This window comes from Pleurodeles waltl, chromosome 5 (assembly GCF_031143425.1).
Source record: "Pleurodeles waltl isolate 20211129_DDA chromosome 5, aPleWal1.hap1.20221129, whole genome shotgun sequence".
NCBI classification, from domain to species: domain Eukaryota; kingdom Metazoa; phylum Chordata; class Amphibia; order Caudata; family Salamandridae; genus Pleurodeles; species Pleurodeles waltl.
Genome location: NC_090444.1, coordinates 1,505,126,047 through 1,505,143,234, shown reverse-complemented (window position 1 = coordinate 1,505,143,234; position 17,188 = coordinate 1,505,126,047). Strand labels below are relative to the sequence as shown.

At 44.6% G+C, this 17,188-nt stretch overlaps 1 protein-coding gene across 1 annotated transcript in view; it reads right to left on the bottom strand.

Annotated features, from left to right (window-relative positions):
• Positions 1 to 17,188, bottom strand: part of GCLC (glutamate-cysteine ligase catalytic subunit) — a 158,454-nt gene that overhangs the window by 128,165 nt on the left and 13,101 nt on the right. The window contains exon 2 of the mRNA XM_069235795.1: positions 12,463 to 12,575. Within this exon, the coding sequence (XP_069091896.1) occupies positions 12,463 to 12,575 (113 nt within the window). The remainder of the gene's footprint in view (positions 1 to 12,462; positions 12,576 to 17,188) is intronic.

Here is a 17,188-nt window from a genome sequence, read left to right as displayed (position 1 = left end):
AATGCCGCCCGACTTCCAAGGAGAAATCGACACGACGCCTGCCGTAAGAGCGAAATTTCAACGCACAGCCCCGCGGAACGACGCGCAGCCGGAAAACAAGCAGGAGAATCCACACACAGACCCGGGACATCTGGTAATCCCCGCGAACCATAGAAGGAGACGGTCCGCATGCCGGAAAACTACGCACGTCTTCCCCCGAGTGAAAAATAACGACGCAAGTCCGTGTGCGAAGGGGCGCAACCGACGCACACACTATTTTTCCTCCCACAGAACGACGCACGTCTCCCCGCGTGAAAAATAACGACACAAGTCCGTGTGGGAAGGGGCGTAACCGACACACACACCATTTTTCCACGCATCTCCTCTTCTGCGGCCCTCTGCGGAGATTTTCCACCAGAGACCAGGTACTTTGTGCTTGAAAGAGACTTTGTTTGCTTTTTAAAGACTTAAGACACTTTATATCACTTTTTAGTGATATCTTTACAAATTCATATTGCATCTTTGATCGTTTTGACCTGCAAATACCCAAATAAATAATATATATTTTTCTAAACACTGTGTGGTGTATTTTTGTGGTGTTATATTATGGTATTGTATGATTTATTGCACAAATGCTTTACACATTGCCTTCTAAGTTAAGCCTGACTGCTTGTGCCAAGCTACCAGAGGGTGGGCACAGGATAATCTTGGATTGTGTGTGACTTACCCTGACTAGAGTGAGGGCTTTTGCTTTGACAGGGGGTAACCTGACTGCCAACCAAAAACCCCATTTCTAACATTGGTGATCAGCAGTGAGGATAGGACTTGTGTTTGTGCAGTGACATACAGTAGCTAAGTATTTCACTACCTACCCACAGTTGAAGGTCAACTTGAATTTTCATCTTTTTTGCTTTTGGTTCTCTGATGTCCTCCTGGATATACTATTGATATTTTGGACTTTGGATTTTGGTTTTTGCCTGTAAAACCTTATCAGCAATGAGATTGCTTACCTACTCACTCTTTGTGCCTACTGACCACCTCACTAAGGCTGACCTAAGGAGGCTTTGCAGAAAATATCAAGGAGATCTACTAAGATGGAAATGCTACATGCCTACATAGTCTGGGGAGAAGAAATATGGGCAGAGAGAGAGGCAGAAAAAAACCAAATGACTAAGTACCCCTCAGAGGAGGAGGGGGACTGCTCAAATGAGGAGGAAGACTACTCAGATGAGGAAAGAGAACCAGTAAGAGATGAATGGCTCCTAGCTCAAGAGCGGTGGATGGAAGAGCTAGATGAGCAGCTTGAAAGGGCTGAGGCAGCAAGACTCTTAGCCCTAGAAGAAGAAAGGACTACAGCTCAAGAGCTGAGCTGTGAAGAGCTGAAACTGGAGGCCGGAAGGGCTGAGTCCAGTTCAGATGGTGGCAGCAAAAATCTTGCATCCAGTACTGCTGAAGAAGGGCACAAGCCCAGAGATGTGGTGCCCAACTTGAAGAAGGGAGTTGACACACCCCAGGTGGTTCAAGGGTATGAGGTAGTTCCCGTTATGCACAGGGTCCCTGAGAAGGATTGGGGAACTGGCACAGGGAGTCATATTCCTACTGGGGGGAGGGACACTTTACTGACACTAGCAGAGAGTGACAGAGAAAAGGGTTCCACCCTGGTGGACGTCCTGGATATAGAGTGTAGAGACATCCCAGAAAAGTATGGGTTGAGTGTCAGGGACAGGCAGATACTGTCTCACCAGTCTCAGGAGGGTGATGTAGAGTGCTTTTCCAAGGCTGAGTTACTGGGTGGTTGGGTGAAGGGTACTGTGGTTAATACATGTGAAGGGCAGAGTGATGTAATTGCTGGAGAGCACATGTCTGGTCCTTATTTTCCAGAGCTACGCCAACACCAGGTGGAGTGTGAGTTCTCTGACCCCAGGGAACTTACAATGGAGGCAGACTTCTGGGTGAGTACCAGAGAGTCTGAAGAGGCATTTGGGGGTGCTCCTGAAGGGAGTGGTTTAGGTGGTTTCCAACCAAGTGAGGTGGGAGAGGATTGTAGTGTCCCAGGTAGGTCCCAGGTCCTAGAGGGTTCCATGAGGGAACACCAGGAGGGAAGCCTAGCCTGTGCCGTATGGCCACCTTTTGAGGGAAGCCCCGCAGTGTCAGAAGAACTTGGGGGGGGTGACTGTAGCCAGCATCCCAACAGTTCTGGTGTCTGGCAGTACCACTCCTAGTGAGGGGGTGCAGAAGTCCAGACATAGGGTTGAGAGGGGGTTGCAGACCCCAGTGGAGGACCTTGAGAGTCAGGGGTCAGCTCTGAGAGCAGAGTCCCCCAGGAATGACCAGGGTGAAACCGTTTCTGGTTTGGGGGAAACCCAGACTCTGCCGGATGGGCAGAGGTCGGGAGACCTGCGCCAACCAGACTCTTGTGTGGCCCTTGGGGACGGTGTGTCCCTTGTGGGGGGTGAGAGTGCCCCCCAGGAAGTCCTGGCATGCCAGGCAAAGATTCAACCTCAGGGTGGTGACTCTGGGTTGAATAACCGGGTTCAGAGGTTAAACTCTGACCTGGTGGGGGGTAGGTGTGCCCCCCAGAAAGTCCGGGTATGCCAGGCAATGGTTCAACCTCAGGGTGGTGACTCTGGGTTGGATACCCAGGTTCAGAGGTTAAACTCTGACCTGGTGGGAGGTAGGTGTGCCTCCCAGGAATTCCTGCTGTGCCAGGCAATTGTCCAACCTCAGGGTATTGACTCTGGGTTGGATGGCCAGGTTCAGAGGTTATACTCTGACCTGGTGGGAGGTAGGTGTGCCTCTCAGAAAGTCCTGGTGTGCCAGGCAATTGCCCAACCTCAGGGTGGTGACCATGGGTTGGAGAACCAGGTTCAGAGGTTAAACTCTGACCTGGCAGGGGGTAGACGTGCCCCCCAGAAAATCCTGGTTTGCCAGGCAGTGATCCAGTCTGAGGGTACAGACCCTGGGCTGGAAGACCAGATTCAGGGTGTCCCCCCGGACCTGGAGGGAGGGGCTACTGAGAACAGTGCCCCTACCATGTTGTCTTCTGAGGAGGTCACTCCTAGTTGGAAGGGGCTGGATCCCAGAAGGGAGGGCAGGGGGAGGGAAGCCTCACCCCGGGCCCTAGTTCAACCTGAAGGTACAGACCCCAGGTTGGAGGGCCAGTTGCAGGTTAACAGCCCTCCACTGGTGGAGGAATGGTACAGGGCGACTTCTATAAGCACCCTGACCATGTTGGACTCTGGGGGTACTGCTCCAGGAGGGAGGGTACAGATCCCCAGAGGGGAGGGCCAGGTTCAGGCTGTCATCCCTGACCTGGTGGAAGGGAGAGTGGTTAAAGGGTGTCCATCACCTGGGGCTACCGCCCCCCACTCTCCACAGCCACAGTGGTGGGAGAGCTTTGAGAGGCCTGGGGCCCGGCTCTCATCCCTGGCAGCTGTCAGTAACCACTGTGGCTTGCTGTCCAGGTGGACAGAGTTAGCCCTGGGGAGGGGACAAGTGTCACACCCCGGGGGTAGAGTGGGCAACACCACTGTGTTAGTCCTGGTGGTACGATCCTGCTCCTGGGATACATCTGTGAGCAAAGTAAGGTTAGGTGCTGCACAGATGGGATCCGCAGGTAAGGAGAAAGGTTCCCCATGGATGGGCTTAGTGGGCCCTGAGAGTATGGAAAGAGGGATCCAATTGGAGTCAGGAAGGCGAAGAACTGGAACATGCCCCTGCTGTTGTGGGCCTGGGTCCTTGTTCTGTCGCCTCAAACAGGGAAGTACATCAGGATAGTGATTGTTCTCCCCTGGCTTTAGGCTGGTCGGGGGTCATGTTGTACCTGGCTTTCTGACAGGGTCATCCCCAAACTTTTTGCCTCCTTCCTCCTATTTTTTCTGACCTTTTGTTGTTGGCTTTTGACCTCTGGGCACTTTACCACTGCTAACCAGTGCTAAAGTGCATATGCTCTCTGTGTAAATAGTACTATTGATTGGTTTATCCATGATTGGCTATTTAATTTACTTGTAAGTCCCTAGTAGAGTGCACTACATGTGCCTAGGGCATGTAGATTAAATGCTACTAGTGGGCCTGCAGCACTGGTTGTGCCACCCACTTCAGTAGCCCCTTAACCTTGTCTCAGGCCTGCCATTGCAAGGCCTGTGTGTGCAGTTTCACTGCCACTTCGACTTGGCATTTAAAAGTACTTGCCAAGCCTAGAACTCCCCTTTTTCTACATATAAGTCACCCCTAATGTGTGCCCTAGGTAACCCCTAGAGCAGGGTGCTGTGTGGGTAAAAGGCAGGACATGTATCTGTGTAGTTATATGTCCTGGTAGTGTAAAACTCCTAAATTTGTTTTTACACTACTGTGAGGCCTGCTCCCTTCATAGGCTAACACTGGAGCTGCCCTCATACATTGTTAAAGTGGCAGCTGCTGATCTGAAAGGGGCAGGAAGGTCATATTTAGTATGGCCAGAATGGTAATACAAAGTCCTGCTGACTGGTGAAGTCGGATTTAATATTACTATTCTAGAAATGCCACTTTTAGAAAGTGAGCATTTCTTTGCACTTAAATCTTTCTGTGCCCTTCAATCCACGTCTGGCTAGGTTTAGTTGACAGCTCCTTGTGCATTCACTCAGACACACCCCAAACACAGGGTACTCAGCCTCACTTGCATACATCTGCATTTTGAATGGGTCTTCCTGGGCTGGGAGGGTGGAGGGCCTGCCCTCACACAAAGGACTGCAACACCCCCCTACTGGGACTCTGGCAGACAGGATTGAACTGAAAGGGGGCTTGGTGCATTTCTTAGACACTCTTTGAAGTCACCCCCACTTCAAAGGCACAACTTAGTATAAAACAGGGCCTCTGCCCTACCTCATCAGACACTTGCTGGAGAAGAAACCTGAACCAGAAACTACATCCTGCCAAGAAGAACTGCCTGACGCTGATCGACGCGACGCCTTCGGGACGACCGCCTGCCGTAAGAGCGAAATTTCGACGCACAGCCCCGCGGAACGACGGTCAGTCGGAAAACAAGCAGGAGAATCCACGCACAGACCCGGGACATCTGGTAATCCCCGCGAACCATAGAAGGAGACGGATAGCATGCCGGAAAACGACGCACGTCTTCCCCCGAGTGAAAAATAACGACGCAAGTCTGTGTGGGAAGGGGCGCAACCGACGCACACACCATTTTTCCTCCTGCAGAACGACGCACGTCTCCCCGCATGAAAAATAACGACGCAAGTCCGTGTGGGAAGAGGCGTAACCGACACACACACCATTTTTCCACGCATCTCCTCTTCTGCGTCCCTCTGTGGAGATTTTCCACCAGAGACCAGGTACTTTGTGCTTGAAAGAGACTTTGTTTGCTTTTTATAGACTTAAGACACTTTATATCACTTTTTAGTGATATCTTTACAAATTCATATTGCATCTTTGATCATTTTGACCTGCAAATACCCAGATAACTATTATATATTTTTCTAAACACTGTGTGGTGTATTTTTGTGGTGTTATACTATGGTATTGTATGATTTATTGCACAAATGCTTTACACATTGCCTTCTAAGTTAAGCCTGACTGCTCGTGCCAAGCTACCAGAGGGTGGGCACAGGATAATCTTGGATTGTGTGTGACTTACCCTGACTAGAGTGGGGGCTTTTGCTTTGACAGGGGGTAACCTGACTGCCAACCAAAAACCCCATTTCTAACACTAGCCTACAAGGGATCCAAGTTGTTGTCCTCACATCATGTAACAAAGTTACTCATTATCCCCCAGTGGGATGATATAGTGGGAGGGTAGAGAGCAAACAAGTTGACGTTGACTACCTCAGGTGGAATCTGGAAACAATTTAGAAGTGTCTGCTCAATCTCTGGGCATGAAGGTGGAGGTTTCGGAGATCAGGACGCAGTTTCATTGGGGGAGAGTGGTATATCTGAATGGCAGCTTGAGTGCTCAACATACCACACCCTTCTTGGCCAATCCAGGGCAATGAGAATGAATTAAGCCAGTTCCTGGCAGATCTTCCTCAGAAGTCGAGGAATCAAGGTTACGGGGTAAAAGCACAGTGCAGCTGAAGGTTCTACCTCAAATGAAAGTATCTCAGAAGGGTACAAAACTGCTGGCATGGAGCATTTTCCAAGGAGGCAAACATCAACCTGAGGAGTGCCACAACTGAACTACTTCTAGCAGGAGACACCACTTGTGACCGGCAAGATAACGCCAGCTCAGACTGTCGGCTCGGTCATTCAGACAGTGTCAAGACTCCCAGACAAAGGAGGGCAGACTCCACTCTCCCTTGTTTGTTGACGTATCACATAGCTGTCACACTGTCAGTTAAGATCTGGGAGGACCGGCCTTGGACATAGGTTAGTGAAGCATCTGTTGTTCCGAAGGCCAAAGGTCTCTGATCTCCAGATCCCACTAATAAGCTGACCCAAACCAGAGATGGAGGCATCCATCCCTACAATTTCCACAGTCAGTGGGGGAGTAAATTTCACATGCCCTGCAGGTTTGCCTCATTCCCCCACCAAGCCACTTCATCTGGGGAAGATTACAATTGAGTCTGATAGGTTTCCCCCTGTACTGAAGGAGTGACTAGAAGAATACAGGAAGCCAGCAGACATAGAAATCACATGACCTTCATGACTGGAATTCTCATGGCCTGCTTAAATAGAGGAATTATTTTGTGTAAGTTGGCCATCCACTAAGGGGGAGGACAGGAGTTGAGACTTGAGGTACCCAGTACTGACCTTATTAACTGAGTCATTGGGACAGCCTCACGTGGGATTTGGGCTTTTTGATCAAAAAGCCCAGGTCAAACAGTACAGAGAAAATGGACTGCAGATGGTGCTACACTACAAATGCTACCCGGCATTGATCACCCAGTCATCCAGATATGGGAAACTTGCTATGCCCAACTTCCTGAGATGGAACGCCACCAGTGCCATCATCTCCATGAAGACTTAAGGTGTCAATGTGGACGTACCCACCCTGCAGATCAAGTGACACCACCCATTCTCTGGCGCTGGTTATGGGCTGGCAGAAGAACCATATAGCCGTATGCTGGAGTGAAGGAAGGAACAGAAGCTGGGGCCTTAAGTCATCCCGTGAACGAGGGGAGAACGAAAGGCATTCCAGTGCCCAGTAGCGCTTGAGGGAGCCATGGCCTTGGCAAAAAAGTTGAACATTGCATTGATAACACAGCTGGCACCGTCCCCCGAAGCCTGGAATTCTGGGTACATTGGAGCTCGGGCAGAGGGATCTGGGGGGGGGGGGGGGGGTAATGCCAGTGGAGGTCAGGTCAGCTCTCATATATGGTCTGGCTGAGGTGCAGGAGTGGAGCAGCTAGGAGGAGGGTCACCTTGTTCCACCATAACCAATTCCTGCTCAGAGACTGAAGGTCCTGTGAGGAACAGGGGTCATCTAGAGGCTTTACCTCTGTTGTTGTGCTTCCTGTGCTTCTTTTGCCTCATGAGGAATGAGAGGAAGGCGATCTGAAACACAGCTTCAAGCAACAACGGCTCCACCTGTCATTGCAGGACCATGTCATGAAGAACTTAGCTGCTTTAGGGTGTACACTGTCATGAATTACAGGAACATCATTCTATCTGCTTATGGTGTATGGGGGTTGGACTAAGCATCTGTTATGGATATCAGTCCCTCGCAACCTGTACAAATGTACAACTCTCACAGAGAGTGAGCTCCAGATCCACACTGATGGTCCTGGAAAAAGGAAACGGACGTTGCTGGGCTGGTGTAGGTGCTATATAGCTTTGGTGACCTCATCTGACACCACTTCTGGCATTGATACGCAGCCAGCACCCCATACTGGCAACATGAGAGCTTTGAAGTTTCTAGATCCAGCTGGATGCCTGGGTTTATTACGCAGGTGAGGAATATATAAGTAGAAGAAACCATCAGAAATAAGTCTGAATGACAAACAAGAACAATCTATATAATAACCACCAGTGCAACTCAAAGAAAAGTGTTCTAGTATATTCCATTGCTGGCTACCATTTTATTCAATTTAGACGGTTGTTAACTATTTGACATCCCACTGAACTTAAGCTGCTGTACTCCCATTCTTTGACCAGCTACAAACCAACACTACTGATGAACTATAAGATAAAGGAGGTACACATATCTGTACTTCTGACCTTGGGTTTACAAAACATGGACGATAAACATTGTAAATTCTGTTAATTTTTAAATGTTTAGAAGAACCAGCATGTGCTTGCCCAATAAATCTCACTTAAAAAAAGGGGATTTCTAACATCATGACCCGTTTATACAAATAACTGAGGACACGCCTAGGGGCCTCACTATGCACCTAAAAATAAGCATCACTCTAGAATATCTTTGTGTGATTAGTTCAAACCAGAAGTACAGAACAGAACTTGGCAGAAAAGAGTGCACAAGGTTCTCCACGAATAATGAACATTTCCAACCCAATATCTAATGTCATTAACAGACACTGCTCTTCTTCAGGCATTTCAGTATCTTCATCTTAAAAAGGCTAGGCCTGAACTTACCTACCCTATTTTTTCAACAGCCATATTGGAAACCTTTATATTGGTTTCGAAACACGTCTCTAAAACAGCAGAGAAAACAAAAGGCCCAGCAGATTACATCTAACAGTTTTCCGAAGTACCAGCATTTCACAGCAGATGCACTTAATGTTTAGTACACTGTACAGAAGTCATAGGAGAATGGTCAATCTTTTTAGAGAAAAAAAAAGCAGTGTTTCTCCCACCAGACTCGTACTTTGGCACATGGTCTGGAATGCACGACCACTGAAGAGCCCTGCACTTGCAACCATGTTGACTTATTAGCCCTAGAAGGTGGAAAAGACACACCTGTAAATGGGAGAACCACCCTTTCCAATCAGGCTACTCTTGAAAGAAATCCTCTGCACTAATGGCAGAATGCATATGCTGAAGGAGGTATAAAATAGACAATGAAGTTTGTACCTGCCTCCAAAGAATTCAGACATTGCTTAAAGCCCTCAAATCCAATTCTACCAATGAGTGGAAGTTATGTTGTGGATAGCAGAACAAATTATTGCTGCGTATTCTTTGTAGCTACACTACTCTTGAGATTGAAATTTGGTTCTGCTCGTGTGGTGTACTCACTTGTTCAGGGCATTAAACCTTGCTATACTGCAATAATTGATTGTTTTAGTACCAGTCACACTCACTTGTTTTCTTACACTGTAACATGTTTGGAAGCCAAATGACTGTCTGACACTCATGATCTGCAAAACACTTATTACAATGTTGCCTTAATTGCACGCAATTAACCGAATGCCATGGTTTCTCTAGCTGAGGAGCCACAGCTGTAGCTTGTTCTTCTTATGTTTTTTTTTATTAATCTCAAATGTTGAAAGGTCTTATTGAAAAGGTTTTAATTAAGCTTCAATAAATTATTTCATTACCTAAGGGATGGCTGCAGGGATGCTATCCCAACGTCTGTCCCATTAGCCATAAAATATTGCAATGGAATGGTGTCTCTTTCCTTACACTTAGCCCAGTGTCTGCTTTCTTCACTCTCATATCCGGAATGAATCATTCATCCTACCTGTAAAGGATGGTGCCGAGAGTTGTTATAATCACATCTCAACACTCTCCTCTCCCTCCTCCGTCCCCGGACTCTGTAAGTCATTCCTTGGTAACTATGCTCTTCTCAAAAGGATTCTTGCTTGGGAGGCAAGAGAAGAGATTTTCCTTTTGCAACAGGTCAGGCGATTAATTTAACAAATGCTGTTTGGTATGGGGTGCTCTTATACACACAGGTGGATTCGAATTACTTATTGATATCTCTGCTTAGTTACTTTCTCAAACACTACATCTTTTCCTCCAACGGAGACAAATGGCACATTAGAAAACCCTATTAACAGCCATAGAAACATCAACAACTTAACAAATGCAACCATATGGTGCAGTCGGGCCTAATAGTTGCCTCCTATTCAACTCTAATTCACTGATCCGTTGTTCAGCTTCTTGGTTGGCAGATGAGATGAGTTTTATCCCCAACCGCTCCCGAAGTGAAATTAAAGCCCACTAGACACCAAGGACTTAGTGGGATAGCAGGAGAGAGGTATCGCTAGAAAATAAAGGGCCGTTCCTTTTCAGCTTTTACTTCTGAAACATCTCAGGCTGTGAATTTTAAGAATGCTCGTTGGAATTAGGTGCTCCAAAACATAGGAGGATACTCATCACGTATTGATAGTCTCTGCTATTCAGCTGGCCACTTATTTTAAAAATGGCAAGACAGATGCTGAATACCGTATCGCAGGGATACTACATGCTGCCCCTATTTAATCTGGTGCCGAAAATCAGCTACCATTTTTTGTAAAATTCGCCAACTTAATTTTTTTCAACACTCAAAATGAATAAATACGCAGAAAGCACCACATATATTCCTCAAGCACGTTTCAAAAATGCTTTGTGGCACAGTGGACCATTTTAGCCAACAACGGTACTTCTTACTAAACATCTACAATTAATATATTTTTTTTTACAAGTTCCAGCTTCTCTTGAGAAAAGAAATGAGGCATGCAAAACAATCAGGACATTAAAAAAAATAATCTACATTGTTAAACACTAATGCATCGCATCTTTCATAGGATAATGTGGGACCTGCGTTTCTGAAATACAACTTCTCTCTTGACCAATGCATTCATACAAGAGGCAGTAAGTTTTCTCTAAGTTTCCAACTTAGAGAAAATATACATATATATAGGAGCCTTGACAGAAAATGTAGTAGTGTAGGTATAGGTACAGGACTTTACTTTCTTCTTCAAGCGGGCCACTTTAAAAGCATTATGCTATTGCATAACACATTCCAAATGTTCACATTTATGTGTCGTCACCAGCTTTAAGCAGAATGAGAAATGTGGTTTATAGAATAAATATAATTGAACATTTCCAAGTGTGCATTGTTGTTCAGAAGCTTATACAGTAACAGTTTTAATGAAGGGGGCATATTTATCTAGTTGAATACAGGCGATCAACCACTTTTTACGATACCCTGATCCCAAAGTTCACTTGGCATAACAAAGGAAGCACTCATCAGCCTTCAGGCTGATGCTGGAGATAGAAGAGAATATGTACATGTAATCTTAGTTCTTCTTCAGGGGGGATCGCCACTGAAACCATAAGCATTGAACAGTCATGCTCAGGTGCATGACTCCGAGCACTTCTTCAAAATGTACATCTGTTTATTATTCAGTAACAGCAGAACTTTCCAAGTTACAAGAAAACAGTTTTGCAGCCTATAAAACAGGCTATATTAGTAAATTCCATAAATTTACTTTTAAAAAGAGAGTACCTTTAATAATTCTGAAAAGCCGGTAGAAAAATTGAGTGACAGTGCAAAAGTCTATTTCACAAACCTTTTTGTAAAGGAAATGAAGAGTAATGAATCAGTACAAAATATTAACTTAGGCACAGCTATGCTGGGCTGAGAATGAACACCAGGCTTTTAACTGACTCCCGCCCTCTTGGGCCCTGTACATGACAGTCACCCCAGTTGCTTTATTTCAGACCTTGATAACAGGATAATGGAGCAATGACCTCTGCCTGGAGAAATCTCTTCAGATCTTTAAAAAAAAAAAAAACAAGAAAAAAAAACCTCAATCTTAAAGAAAATATATCTTCAGGTTTTTTTTACTTCTGGATTTTTTTGTCATTTTGTGACAGGAAATATTTTTTTTCTTCACAATAATTAGAGGTATGCGGAACTCTCACAGTTACATAAAAACGACACAAGATTCCGCTGAGTTCCACCAATGCGGGAAAAATATGCACAATGCACTGCAATTCAGCACCAGTAAGTAAGAGGCCTGCAAGTTTTACAGGAACCATTTAAGGTAAACCCTGAGGGGCATGGGGAAGAACAACCTCTTGGTGGCAGAAATATGTCTGACAGGAACATCTACAAAAGACAGAAGCTGAAAACGGCTGATATAGATAAGCACTGCAAATATATATGTCCATTACTTTCTGGTGTTCATCAAACTATAATGTTATACGAAATGGTTCAGCATTGCAATTGCATTAGATAAATACTGATTTGGTCACTGGCAGCACCATCACTTGAAGTTGTGTACACATTTTTTGTGAAATAAGATCCAGCGGGCATTCACACAATGAAAGGAAATGCATCATCAATCTGCATTAGGGCTAAAGGCTACTCAATATCAAACATCGACACAAGCATCAGCTTCCTTGTTTAAGGAACCAGGTTTGCGGCCAAGCAGGAGGAGATCGGTATTTTTATAAACACATGTTAGCTAAGAATAAAATCATTTATCAAGTGTGACATAATGGGAATAAGGATTTAGTGGTAGTCAAGTACTGGATAAATGAAGAGATTTAAGTACTGATTAAATAAGGAGTCTTGATTTTTGACCAAGAGCAAGCTATATCATACACAACATCTACATCAGTGTTATTTGTCTGTGTACGCATTTGAAAATGTCAGGTACTTACTTTGGATTAGCCTTCTCCCCTTTATCCTGTAGTATCTCAAGAAGTTCCTCCCCTTTTAGGACCAGACGAACCTTCTTATTTTCGTGGTCAAAAGCAACCAGCATGTACTCCACCTATTGCCAACAAGCAAATCACAACAAATAAAGCAGTCAAACTTGCAATTCTAGAATTTATATTCTACGCATGTATACAACACTATTAGTCTAAAGCATGACCACCATGGTTATGCAAAAGACAACCAGGTGTAGGGAACCATCTATGGTCATTCCCTGTTTCAAAAGATATATAGAGCAGCGAGACTGGTGGAGTCAGACAGCATTTCAGCTTTCACAAAAGGAAGAGTTAAACAAAAACATTGGCATCACCTGAATGTTTAGACGTAGACACTACGGTAGAAAAGATAATTAAAATATATATATCACCATAATTTGCTCAAGATATGCAGCATCAAAGTACCGTTTAAAGGGGAGATGTGTTTTCCAGCCTACAATTTGTCAGATGTCCCACATCCAACAAAACAGCAGAGGAAGACTTCCTACAATAAAACACAGTCGCCGTGGTAGCAGATGTTCTCACTCTCACTCTCTGTCACTGATCAATGTAGAATCTAAGACCAGGGAGAGTCATCTCATAGGGAAAAAAGTCCATAGTAGAAATTTTCACCGGGTCTATGCCATATCCCAAGTGGATACTAGAAATACACCCCTAAAATGGGTATTCATTGATAGTACCCATAGAGCAAGTTTCCCTGCCATGCTAGTGCTCTTCCATAATATCAAGTACAGAGGATTGCCATGCAGTGCCTGGAGATCTTTCTCGTATTGAGAGATCAATGAACAGTGTTCAACAACAGTGTTAGACATGGTGGGCTGCAGCCTCCACGACACAAAATCTTCACATCACCTGCCGGTCTCCCTTCCCAGTATCCCCCACTGCATTCCCCAGATGCCGCATTCTAGGTCCTCTTACTCTGGTTCTGTCTCATTCTCTTCTGCTGGCCACCTCAAGCACTGCTGGTGTTTTACACTGAAGGGATTAGGCAGAGTTCGGCATCATCCTGTTTACCACTAGTTAACTGTAATGGCAATTAAACGTATTTGTATTGTCAGTGCTTTTGAACTGAGGCGGGACATCATTAAGCCTTACTGAACTGGGGCTTTTTGGATCTCACCTTCATCCTTGTTCCTTGAAAATATCTCACACTTGTTGCTCAACCCTCCCTGTCGAGTGTCAAGTGGTAGATCAGACTTGTACACTCGGTCTGTCCCTGGCATCTATTTTTTTTTAGAAAATAAACTGCAGAAAAAATGCTCTGTATTAAATAATAACATACACTCAGTTTGCTGAAAAAGTGCTGGGCTTTGGTGGGGGAAAATATATCATCAACCACAACATCCCTCCCCCACCCCACACCCTCAGATCAATAAGGCACCCAATGTCGGGTGGGAGTGCCCAGTTTGAAGACCTAACGCCCTAGACAAAGTCATGCATTTTTTTATGATTGTTGAAGCACCACCATAATAAAATGACACCTAGGACAGTAAGAAGAAAAGGGAAGGGAGTGGTAATAATGGCATAAACACCATGACCAGGATGCTAAGGAGCTGAAGTGGAAGGAATGAAGCCAAACAAATAAATGCCTCTAAAGCACTTACAATAGAGAGCTAGTAAACACTCTCTCCCACAAACAGCAATAGTTGGGGACAACATTCTGCAAAGAATCATTACTCACCCTCACCCATCCATGTTCTCATTCATCCAACTAATTATACACTCACCTATTCATATAGCCACCTTTGAACTAACATCATGCACTCACCCATCCATGCATTTATTCACCCATGCATCAATTCTTTCTCGCATTCACACGGTCAATGACATACACACCAGTTTATCAATGGGAAAAAAAAACGACTCCAAAAAATAATATATACTAGCTTCTTTTCGGGAGTTCCTTTTGGGACATCTACTCCAGTATCTCGTAAGAGATCGCTTATCAGCAATCTCCTAAACAGCCCTCGATGCTTCTGCCTTCTGCAAAAAAAAGCTCAATATTCACGAAAAAACATAGCCAATGTACGTTCTGAAACCAAAAGATTGTTTTCTTTGGTTCGGAATACCATCACAGCGGTGAATGCAGCTGAGACAATGATGGTAATCCATCGTCTGAATCTGAGATTAGGACTAAAATAACACTATGCAGGGTTGTCTCACACGCTGTGGAATTAAAAGTCAAAATGTGGTCCGCAATGATGTTACCATTTTTATTGGAAAGCATGTGAAATAAATAATTTCGTAGTCCACGGCATATTACAAACACACACACCATTCTGGCAATCTAAACTATCCTATATTGAATGCGCTTGAAATATATTGCAGGAACCTAATGCAGCTAGTGAGCATGCATATACATTTGAATGTGTATTCATAATATTCATGAATTACTGCGTGCGGTATTCTCAAACCATGGACAAACTGATGGTAGTGGTGCAACCACTGTTCTGCCAATGAGGCCAATGGAAACCAGAGTTCAAGTACTTGGTCATTCTTCCTCGCTTTGGCTTGTCAATTTAACGGTCAAAAAGCTGACGATGGACACTTTAGGTGGCAGTTTTGTTTAGAAATAGCTAAACTAACATCCTCCGCACAACATCCGAACTATACTGGTGTTCTGTCCAGAGGAGGAAGGCAATGGGTAACGACTCATAAGGAGTGACATCACAGCAAGTGATATCACAGACCTATTCTATACTGTTTGAGGACGTTGGGGGAACTGTGTGCTTGACTTAAGCACATTCACACAGGGGGAACCTAGGCATTTCAAAACTGCACTAGTCCAATACGTTTCAGCTGAATAGGTAAATCAAAACTAAGGAACCAACACAAAGTCTAGCAGCTTTTAAATGTCTCCGGGCCTTTATTTAGCTTTTTAACAACTAAACAGCCATGTTTCACCTTGAAATTATCACTGCGACAATTTAAGCCTACAGTCTTGCAAAAGATTTGCTCTGCAGACAATCTGACCTGCTAAGTTGATATCGCCTTGATTGCTGAGCTTTTGTTTTACCACATAAGCTACCCACGCCAAATATGCGTCCTTTTTTCCTAACATCCTAGGGGTTCCAGAGGTACCCAGACTTTGTGGTTCCCCTGGAGGAGACCAAGAAATTAGCCAAAATACAGCGAAAATATCGTTTAAAAAACAAAAAAAAGGGAAAAAAGGGCTGCAGAAGAAGGCATGTGTTTTTTTCCCTGAAAAGGACATCAACAAACCGTTTGCAGTGCTAAAATCACCATATTCCCAGCGTTCAGGAACAGGCAGATTTGAATCAGAAAACCCAATTTTTCAGCATAATTTTGGCATTTTACTGGGGCATGCCCCGTTTTTACTCTTTTTTTTCTGCTTTCAGCCTCCTTCCCATTAATGACAGAAATGGGTGGAAAACCAATGCTGGATCCCAGAAAGCTAAACATTTCTGAAAAAGCAGACTAAATTCTGAATTCAACAAGGGGTAATTTGTGTAGATCCTACAAGGGTTTCCTACAGAAAATAACAACTGTAATAAAAAAATATTGAAATTGAGGTGAAAAAACTGCCATTTTCATCCATGTTTTACTCTGTAACTTTTTCCTGTGATGTCAGATATTTGAAAGCAATTTACCATTACGTCTGCTGGACTCTTCTGGTAGCAGCGATATACAGGGTTTGAGGGTTCATCAAGAACCCACGGTACCCAGAGCCAATAAATGAGCTGCACCTTGCAATGGGTTTTCATTCTATACCGGGTGTACAGCAATTCATTTGCTGAAATAAAAAGAGTGAAATATAGGTAACAAGAAAACCTTTGTATTTCCAAAATGGGCACAGGATAAGGTGTTGAGAAGCAGTGAATATTTGCACATCTCTGAATTCCAGGGTGCCCATACTAGCATGTGAATTACAAGCTATTTCTCAAATAGACATCTTTTTTTTTTTTTTTACACACTGCCTTACATTTGGAAGGAAAAAATGTAGAGAATGTCAAGGGGCAATAATACTTGTTTTGCTATTCTGTGTTACCCCAAGTCTCCAGATAAAAATGGTACCTTGCTTGCGTGGGTAGGCCTAACGCTCGCGACAGGAAACACAACATGGACACAATCACATTTTTACGTTGAAATCTGACATGTTTTTTGCAAAGTCCCTAGCTGCAGATTTTGGCCTCTACCTCAGCCGGCACCTAGGGAAACCTACCAAACCTGCGCATTTCTGAAAACTAGACACCTAGGGGAATCCAATATGGGGTGACTTGTGGGGCTCTGACCACGTTCTGTTACCCAGCATCCTTTGCAAACCTCAAAATTTGGCCAATTTGTTTTTTTTTTAAAACACTTTTTTCCCTCACATTTCGGTGACAGTTCTGGAATCGGAGAGGGGGCACAAATTTGTGTGGGTAGCCCTAGTGCCGCAAAAGGAAAGGCCCCAAAACACTATCTGGACACATCAAAATTATCAAAATACAAAACTACCTGTTTGCGCAGGGGAAAGGCACCTGCGTTTTTGGTCCTGGGCTCAGCAGTCATCTAGGGAAACCTACTAAACCTAGACATTTCTGAAAACTAGCCACCCGAGGGAGTCCATGGAGGTGTGACTTGCGTGGATCCCCCAATGTTTAATTAGCCAGAATCCTCAGCAAACCTCAAATTTAGCTTACAAAAACCCCAAACAAAAAAACAAAAAAACAAA